The 10416-nt window shown below is 36.2% G+C and overlaps 1 protein-coding gene across 2 annotated transcripts in view; it reads left to right on the top strand.

Moving 5' to 3' along the window:
* The first annotated feature begins 6589 nt into the window (after positions 1-6589).
* Positions 6590-10416, top strand: part of LOC118525389 (UDP-glucuronosyltransferase 2A2-like) — a 45262-nt gene continuing 41435 nt past the window's right edge. For both annotated transcript variants that reach the window (XM_078068742.1, XM_036076110.2), the window contains exon 1: positions 6590-7318. In XM_078068742.1, the coding sequence (XP_077924868.1) occupies positions 6603-7318 (716 nt within the window). In that variant the 5' untranslated portion in view covers positions 6590-6602. The remainder of the gene's footprint in view (positions 7319-10416) is intronic.

Below are 10416 nucleotides of genomic sequence, written 5' to 3'. Positions count from 1 at the left end.
AAGCAGCAAATTAAATTGATAACTGGTAAAACCACCTCAGCTGGTTTTACCAGCTGGGTGGACTAAAATACCGTTCCAAGCTTTAATACCTTTGAATGATCAACCACTAGAGCCTATTGCTCTATATGCCAGAGCAGGGACCCCTGCCAAAGTGCCCGATACTGTAAAGTTATGGAAATCATGGGAAGCAGACACTGCCCCAACTCTCACTGTGGATCAATATGGTATGGTACTTGGAAAAGGTGTTGTCTACTGGAATTTACAATGGAATATCCCACCAAGATGGATGTGTTACTTCCCACTCCTAGGAGAGGGGGAAATAATCTCCACTGAGATCCTATCGTCCTGCTGCAAACTGCACCTGCTAAAATGCACAATGCCTGGAATGAAACATGCACCATCAAAAGAGAGGAGAAGATGTGGGGCTTGATCTGGATTATCGACCCCCCAGTCCATTTTCTCATGCCTGACAGTGCTGTATCCCCTGCCCAACATGTATTGTATGTACAACCAGTTCAAGTTTCTAAAGCTGCCAACTTCTCTGTCTTCAGGACCAGTAGGAAACATTCTGTTTCTACTGCTATGATAATTTGGCTGTTTTCTTCCCTCCATTGGCCTGGAAGACATTTTTTTTAAAGATTTTATCTATTTATTTGTCAGAGAGAGAGAGAGAGCACACAAGCAGGGGGGCGGAAAGCAGAGGGAGAAGCAGGCTCCCCGATGAGCAAGGAGTCCGATGGGATCATGACCTAAGCCAAAGGCAGACGCTTAACCGACTGAGCCACCCAGCGTCCCGGCATTTTAACACATCATAGGACATTTTAACACACATAGAAGCCCTTACTAAATTCATGCAATAAGCCTTAAATGATAACCAACAAAGACTATCCTTACCGAACACCGAAATATCTCTGATGAGAAAAGCTGTTCTCCAAAATAAAATGAACTTAGACATTATCACTGTCTCACAAGGAAGCACCTGTGCCACTATCCAAACAGAATGTTGTTTGCTCCTACCTGATGAATGAGCCTACTAATGTATCATATTTATTAAATCACATGAGGACACAAGTGAATGCCCTAAGTGATCTGACCCACAGCTTAGGGGAACTGATAAATCAATGGTTCAGATCATGGGCTCTTGTAGAAAAAGTTGTCACTGATTATGGAAATTACTGTCCTAATCTGTGTTTTCTCTTACATGTGCCTATATTGTTGCTGTGGCCTTTGCTTCCATTGCAGCCAAATAGCTGCCAAACAAGCCACCCCATGCTAGTGAAATCCTTGGCTGCCTGTTCAGGGCCCATTGCACAAGAGGAGGGCATGTGAGATTGTAAGATCCGGTCATGAGGGGTGGAATGTTTAGGGAAGGTCATTTTTTTTTTTTCTTTCAGCAGGGAGCCTCAGCACCATGTGGAGAAGAGGAAATGGGAAGGGCTCGGTTTCTGAGTGCTTTTGGCTGGCCAGAGGGGGGCCACCCTGGGCAGAGGGGCTCCCTCTGCTGGGACATCACCTACCCTCGGTAAGTGAGGGGGGGCAGCAAGAGTGCTCCCCACAGCAGTGCTGCCGCAGCCTGCCCTCCTACAGGGAAGAGCTCAGGACTGGCCACCCTCTGTCTGGCTGAGGAAACCAGCCCCCCTGCCCCTGGGGTATCTTCTCGGCCTATTCTCAGTTGACCTGTGAGCTGGATCCCGACACTCAGAGGATCCTTACCTCTCTCCTGTCTTTGGACTGTGGGTTCCACTTGCTGTTCCAAGGACGTTGCCTTGAGATAATTATCTGGTGTTGGGAAAACCTACAGGGTATATGTGATTGAACTCAGTTAAGACCTCTTTATAAACTTTTAAGATTTTGCAGGTGGGTGCAAGGATCCATTCATCTTGCTGCCACCCAAGAGAAGCTTCATGTGTAAATTCCTTTTGCTTATTAAAACTGCCACCTGCTAATCTGGAGTGAACTGCCTCTTTCTTTGGTCTCTCCCTGCCCTCTGAATACAGGGGCCAATTTCAGATTATGCCAGGGAAGCTCCTGGGAGGGTTATGAACCAACATAAAGCAGTACCTTTGAAAAAAAAATAAATACAAAGATAGTAGAAACACCGGAATTTTTCTGAGATGTTTCTTCCATATACAGAGCAATTCAGTTCTGCTGTAGCTCCTATTGTGTAAACCAACATAATCCCCTCTGATCATTACACAAATCAGGAAAAAAAGAAATCAATTAAAAAATTCTTTTCATAATTAATAGTGATAATAATAATTTATGTTGCATGGGTGTGGGAGATATTTGCCATACTTCTTAATAATAATCAATGATTATTAATTATAACCAGTCATTATTTCAGATATATCCAGACATACTTGGTTGGGGGTTGCGGGGAGGGAAGGTGAAGGGCTGCAGAGACCATAATAGCAAAGGCAATATTTAATGCAAATAGTTGCCAGAAAACAAATAGAAGGGAACACCTTTAACACGAGGTTAATCTGCTTAATAATGGAATGGAAGTGGAATACCTTAGGAGTAAACAAATCTGTACAATCTCTTCTTTATTTAAGATCATATTTCTCCCCATATTATGTTTACCGAACTAGCATCTATTTAAATTCAACTTTCAAATAGCAAATGAGTACTATTGAAGTTCTGGCTGAAAACTTCAGGTAAGAAATTTAAAAATCTTATGACAAGCAATATATAAGTAATGTATGATGTATATTTGGATTTATATTTTCTTCTAAAAGAAATATCAATCATCACAAGGTTGTGGGTTAACTTCTAGCATGGTTCATTACTTTAAAAAAGTTTCCATTTCTATTTTTAAAGATTTGGATTTTTTCCCCCCAGGTATTATACTTCAAAATAATTTGATAGATATTGAGGGAACTGTTTTATAGAGCAGTAAAGTGAAAGTTTTATCCCAGTGTGAGCTCATTGGCCTCTTTCAAGGTTTATCTATTAGCTCTAGTTCCTACAGTGGACAGTTCACTTGGTCCTTCAGTAAGTAACACATAAAGTGAATACATAAAGGCAAAAATGATTCTCACAAGTGACTACTACAGTCTTTAAGATAGCATGTGTATAAGAATCAAGATGTCATCCTTTGGTGGGTATTTTATTTTCTTAATGTTGTGCAATGGATTTTTTATATGTATATATATTTTTTTATATTTATATATTTTAAATTTATATATATCAAATAAGTTTTATGAAAAGTCAAATTTATTTATTAAAAAAGGGATATTTAAAGTTTCTGTAAAGAAAATTCTGTTGTAAAAGCTAGAACAAATTTTGGTAATGTAAATACTATATGTGCTCCCTTTTTATGCAATTAATTGAAGCACATCTTTTATTATCATGATCTATGATTTAAAAATTTGTATATAGTAACTTCTTTTTAATTACATTAGCTTTTCCTTTGAACTCATCTGATTTCGTGAATATATTAGTCATATTTTTAGCTGTAGTCTCCAAAAATTTTTCTGGAGAGAGTAGATTAGCTTTTCAGTGATCTTAAGGTCAGAATAATTACAATCACATTTTTCATTTTCAAAAAAACCTGAATTTACCACCTCTTAAGTCTTTATGGCCAATATAATTTCTTCATTTAGCTTTCTATCAAATTTAAGAACACAAATCTAAAATTAAAATTCAAAAGTTTGAGAAGCTTCTTAATACTGTTCCATTATTGAGATGCTTTTTCAAAAATTGAAGTTTATTTGTGACATAACACTGGTTTCCTTTATGCACATTGCTCATCACTCGTGTCCAGATACTTCAAACTCCAAGATGAGCATCAAATACCACATCTTTAATAAAACTTCCCTATCTTTAGCCCCCACCTCCAACTCCCAAACAACAGAAAGCAATCTCTATATAGAGCTCTGATGCATTTTATCTGTGTCATTTTATCTGAAGGCACTTGTCTCTTTCTCTAGTTAGGAGAAACAATTAAATGAGAAAGATAAGAGATTTTATATATGTCTTTTACTCCAGGCACTGTGATTGTAGCTTAATCAATATTATTTTATTTATTTAAATATAACTTTTATCTTATATATTGTTCATAATATTACATAATTTATAGTAGTTATTGAATAGTTATACATTTATTATATATTAATAAACATTTTATTATTTATCTTGTATTATTTAATACTCATAAAAGCCTCTTAAATTGTTTTTAATTTCTATTTTATAGATGAGAAAAGTGGGTCTCATCAATATGAAGCAGCATAATGTTAAACTAGAATTCTTTGTTTTTGATTCTAAAATCTAAATTCTTATGCTATCATGCTGACTCTAATATACTATACTGATTTTTATTATAGTTATATATGCAATTGTCTCCACTGAGAGCATAAAATGGATATGCGAATTATCTCTTTGATTCATCTTTCACTTAGCAGGGAGTTCTCTGTTTAGTAGGCACCCAATAAACACAAATAAACTGAATATTTTATTTGTTGACTATATTTTATATACTGACTATATTTTAATTGTTTAAAACTGAATCTGATTCCATGATAGTGAATAAAATGAATATATTACAGAGAATTGTTACAAATTGTTCATTCTAGTGAATCATGACAACTATTTTAAAGTATCCTGGCAAATAACTATGGATCAGGTTGACACCAGCAGGCAGAAATTTTGTACATACCATAAAATCTTAGTATATGGAGACTTGAATTGAAATACACACCACAAACTATATGATTTGTCTGCCAAACTCTGAATAGTACTTTGTAAAAGTTAGTAACTGTTTTAAAGAAGCAGTCAATGTTTCCCTATAGATTACCTTTGGTGATAGGGGAGCTCAGAAAAGACATAACTAAAAAATATAAGATTTTTAATTTCAACAGGTTTATTAAAACAAAAAAGTCATTTCTGCTTATTCATGGACATATGCATACACATGCACAATTTTCATAGAGATTATTTTACCAGATTATTTGTCCTACTTTATCCAGTTTGGGTTACACAAATTTATATTGTGCATTTTATATTGTGTCATCATGTTTGGGGCACTTTATGGTTTATATGGATAGGTTTCTTACAGCTGATAAGGGGACATGATACACTCTGATAGGACAATGTATTCTAGTGGTTAATACAGTAGGATCTGGGAGCCAAAGAGCCTGAAGGCTACTACCACCAGTTTTTTCTTATTCTACTATATGAACTTGGCAAATTACTAAACTTCTCTGTTCCTTCTTTGATGTGAGAATGTAGGATCTACTTCATTGAATCTTTTTTTAGTGAGAAATAAATGAGATTAACATATGTAAAACACTTTGCACAGTGTCGGACACACAGCAAGTGCTTAATTAATACTAGCAATTATGAAAGGTTTGGTTTAAATGTATAGTAGTTATTCCTCACCCAGGCCAGCTAGCTTTTGAGCAGCACTTTCCACAGAAGCAAAGTTGAATTAGCAATTCTCTTCAAAGAACTCCTATTGACTAGTAACATTACCCATCATCTCTTGCATGTATACTTATACACAGTTTAGTCATTTACTTATAATTTTTTCTCAGTGATTACTAACACAAAACATTTTCCTAAACATGGGGCATCTGGGTGGCTCAGTAGGTTAGGCATCTGCCTTCTGCTCAGGTCATGATCTCGGGGTCCTGGGATGGAGCCTTAAGTAGGGTACCCTGCTCAGCAGGGAGTCTGCTTCTCCCTCTCCTTCTACCCCTCCCCCATGCTCGTCCTCTTTCTCTCCCCACCCCTCAAATAAATAAAATTTTAAAAAATTTAAAAAATATTTTTCTAAACATATTATTAAAGTAGTAATAAACACTACACTTACTCTATTTGCTTGTACATCACATTCTTGTAAGTATTCTCTTTGTAATAATCTTATCTATTAAGAACCAGTAACTAGGGGTGCTTGGGTGACTCAGTTCATTAAGCATCTGTCTTGGCTCAGGTCATGATCCCAGGGTCCTGGGATTGAGCCCTGTATTGGGGTCCCTGATCAGTGGGGAGCCTGCTTCTCCCTCTCCTCCCCTCTCCCTCTCCTCCCTGCACCTACTCTCTCTACCTCAGTCTCTATCTCTGTGTGTCTCTCTCTCAAATAAATAAATAAAATCTTTAAAAAAAGAACCAGTTACTACTATAATAATATTTAATTGTTGCTAATGATATTTTATTAAATTTATTAAATATTGGAAAATCTATAGCCTTGGCATGTCTACATTTCTGAGTAAGTTCTGACCCAATCTGATATTTCAGTACCCAGGCCTGAGTGTAGAGTTGAGATATATAGTGGCTTCATGGAATTTAATAGTAAGAATTTCACAATTATGAGATGTAATGAAAGGTTTGAAGGATCAAGTTTAAGAAAATGATCAGAGAGTAAGAATCATAACCCAGCTAAAGGAACAGGTTGAGAAGTAAGACACATGTTACCCCAAGCCTGTAATTATCATAAAATATTGTGCCACCATGAGTAGTATCATTTGGTCGAGGGAAGACTCTTAAGGGTATCAATTGTTTTGAATCAAAACTGAAAAATAATTTGCCTTTCCTTTTTGCTCGAAAAGCAGAGAAATTCATTTATGTCACATCTCATCAAGTCTTCTACATCAAGCTACATCATGTTAAACAAGAACATTCTGCTGTTATCTCTTACGATTAGTCTTTTAGGAATCACTCTTGGTGGGAATGTTCTGATTTGGCCAATGGAAGGGAGTCATTGGCTGAACATTAAGATACTTATAGATGAGTTGATTAAAAAGGAGCATAACGTGACTGTCTTAGTTGCCTCTGGTGCACTTTTCATCTCGCCGACCTCTAACCCATCTCTAATATTTGAAATATATAAGGTGCCCTTTGGCAAAGAAAGAATAGAAGGAGTCATCAAGGACTTTGTTTTGACATGGATGGAAAATAGGCCATCTCCTTCAACCATTTGGAGATTCTATCAGGAGATAGCCAGAGTCATCAAGAACTTTCACATACTGTCTAGAGAAATCTGTGATGGTGTTCTCAAAAACCAAAAGCTGATGGACAAGCTGAAGAAAAACAAATTTGACATCCTGATATCAGATCCAGTATTTCCTTGTGGTGATATAGTAGCTTTAAAATTGGGAATTCCATTTATGTACTCCTTGAGGTTTTCTCCAGCTTCAACCGTGGAAAAGCATTGTGGGAAGGTACCATTCCCTCCTTCCTATGTTCCTGCTGTGTTATCAGAACTCACCGACCAGATGTCTTTCACTGACAGAGTAAGAAATTTCATCTCCTACCATCTGCAGGACTACATGTTTGACACTCTTTGGAAATCATGGGATTCCTACTATAGTGAAGCTTTGGGTATGTAATTTTTTTTTTTTAATATCTGAATTTGAACAGAGTTTTGTATCACTTCTTTATTTCCCTGTAGCTGTTATTTTTCAATCCTACATATTGATAACTATCTATTAGTATCATTTGAGAGCAGGAAGGAAGATAAAAAAAATATGCTTTGTAACTATAGTGTGTTGTTTTCTAATTTTATGGACTCAAAGATACCAGCTAAGTTCTTTTATGGATAACGTATAGCAAGAGTTTAAAATCAGGACTGAATTCCCATTTAGATATTGCATTGACAATAGAAATTGCCTAGAAATTTCAGTGGTGAGTAGAGAAAACTGGAAGAGATTAAGTTTCCTATAAGTCCATTACTAATATAGGCATGTGTGTGTGTGTGTGTGTGTGTGTGTGTGTGTGTGTGTTTAAAAACATACATGCGTATGGACAATCTCTGATCGTTGTTCATATATTTCCTACTGTTTACTAGCCACCCCCCCCCCCCCCAGGTAGGGAGGTTACAACAAAGACTAAGATCAAGTTCCTGGCTTCAAGAATTTCAGTCAAGCAGAGAAGTCATACAAGAAAGTGAATACTTGCAGTATGAACAACGTGGGTAATGAAAATATGTATAAAGAACAAAGATAGTATAAAGGAGATGGGCAGTATGTAACAGGAGAGAGTGACATTCTGAGAGACTAGAGTTGAGGTGATACACAGAAAAAAATTTAAACAGTTAATATGAATTTTCCTGCAAAACAAGTGTGGGGAAAGAAACTGTGTCCAATGTTATGGAATCTGAAAGTAGCATATGTGTGCTGGGTATTACTGATGATTATTTATGAAGGTCAAAGGGTAAGGTGGGGAGGCATGAGAAAGAAACATGGAGATGTCAGGATTGCAAAAATGAATTAATTTAAATAAATATTTTCAAAGTCTCTTGTATGTCATGCTAAGCATTTTGGGTTTTGTCTACTAAATGAGAACAGTTTAAAGGGCTGTGTTATGACTAGATTGCATCTTACATAAAATATCTGGACAGATGTGGACCTAGAGTGAAAAGATGTTAGACTATAAGCTTCTGCATAACTCCAGGAAAGATGTGGTAAGAGCATGTACTAGTGAAGTAGCTTATAAATGGAAAAAAATAATGCAGATGAGACTACGTAGTAAGGCAATTAGGAGTGTAGGCTCTCGATAAACAATTTCCACTTACAAGTGTGTGACCATGGTGAAGTAATTAATTCTCTTTACACCTGCACTTATTCACACCATCTCTAACAGAGCTACTGTAAGGACTAAATTAATTAACATATAAAAGATTTTACAATAGTGTCTAGGAGCTAGAAACCATTCAATTTGTGTTAGCTGTTCATCATGTGAAACTAATAAAAGCTAATGGCTAATTGGTTAAGTCATGTTAAGAGGCATGAGGAAGAGATTAAGATGGCTTCTTTTTGGGGGGGGTATAATTGATATATAACATATTAGCTTCAGGTGTAAAACATAATGATTCTATGTATGTATATATTCAAAAAATGATCACCACAGTGAGTCTCGTTAACACTTGTGACCATACATAGTTAAATTATTTTTTCTGTGGTGAGAACCTTTATGAGCTACCCTTTTAGCAACTTTCGAATATACAATACAGTATTAACTATAGTCACCAAGCTATATATTATATCCCCAGGATTTATTTATTTTGTAACTGGAAGTTTGTGCCTTTGACCCTCTTCACCCATTTCCTCCATCCCTATCCCCCACCTCTAGCAACCACCAATCTGTTCTCTGTATCTATGAGTTGGGGTGGGCTTTTTTTAAATATATATCCCACATATAAATGAGATTATACAGTGTTTGTCTTTCTCTGACTTATTTCCCTTAGCATAATGCCCTCAGGGTCCATCCACATTAGCAGAAATAGCAGGATTCTCTTCTTTTTTATGGCTAAATAATATTCCACTGTAGATATATATGCCAGAGCTTCTTTATTTATTCATCCACCAGTGGATACCTACATGGTTTCCATGTCTCGGCTATTGTAAATAATGCTGTAATGAACATGGGGATGTAGCTATCTCTTAGAAATAGTGATTTTGTTTCCTAGAAGTAGAATTACTGGATCATATGGTAGTTCTATTTTTAATTTTTTTAGGAATCTCTATACTGTTTTCCATAGTGACTGTACCGATTTATACTCCCATCAATAGTGCACCAGCGTTCCCTTTTTTCTACATCCTTGCCAACACTTGCTATACCTTGTATTTTTGATAATAACCATTTTAATAGGTGTGAGGTGATTAACAACACAGGAAACAATAGATGTTGGCGAGGATGCAGAGAAAGGGGAACTTTCTTACACTGTTGGTGGGAATGCAAACCTACAGCCACTCTGGAAAACAGTATGGATTTCCTCAAAATGTTAAAAATAGAATTACCCTATGACCCAGCAAATGCACTACTGGGTATTTACCCAAAGGATTCAAAAATACTGATTCAAAGGGTCACATGTACTCTGATGTTTTTAGCAGCATTACCAACAATAGCTAAATTATGGAAAGAGCCCAAATGTCCACTGACACCATATATATATATATATATATATATATATATATATATATATATATATTACTCAGCCATCAAAAAGAATGGAATCTTGCCATTTGCAGCAACGTGGATGGAGCTGGAGTGTATTACGGTAAGCGAAATAAGTCAGTCAGAGAAAGACAAATACCATATGATTTCACTCATATGTGGAATTTAAGAAACAAAACAGATGAACATAGGCGAAGGGAAAAAAAGAGAAGGAAGCAACCCATAAGAGACTCTTAACTACAGAGTACAAACTAAGGGTTGTTGGAGAGGAGGCAGGCAGAAGATGGGCTAAATGGGTGATGGGTATTAAGGAGGGCACTTGTGATGAGCACTGTGTTATATGTAAGTGATGAATCACTAAACTCTACTCCTGAAACCAATATTACATTATATGTTAACTAACTAGAATTTAAATAAAAACTTAAAAAAATCAATCAATAAATAACAGGTGTGAGATGATATCTCATTGTGGTTTTGATTTGCATTTCCCTGATGATGAGTGATGTTGAGCCCCTATTCATG

This window comes from Halichoerus grypus, chromosome 3 (genome assembly GCF_964656455.1).
Source record: "Halichoerus grypus chromosome 3, mHalGry1.hap1.1, whole genome shotgun sequence".
Taxonomy (NCBI): domain Eukaryota; kingdom Metazoa; phylum Chordata; class Mammalia; order Carnivora; family Phocidae; genus Halichoerus; species Halichoerus grypus.
Note: the sequence above shows the minus strand (reverse complement) of the source record. Positions and strands in the feature narration are given on the sequence as shown.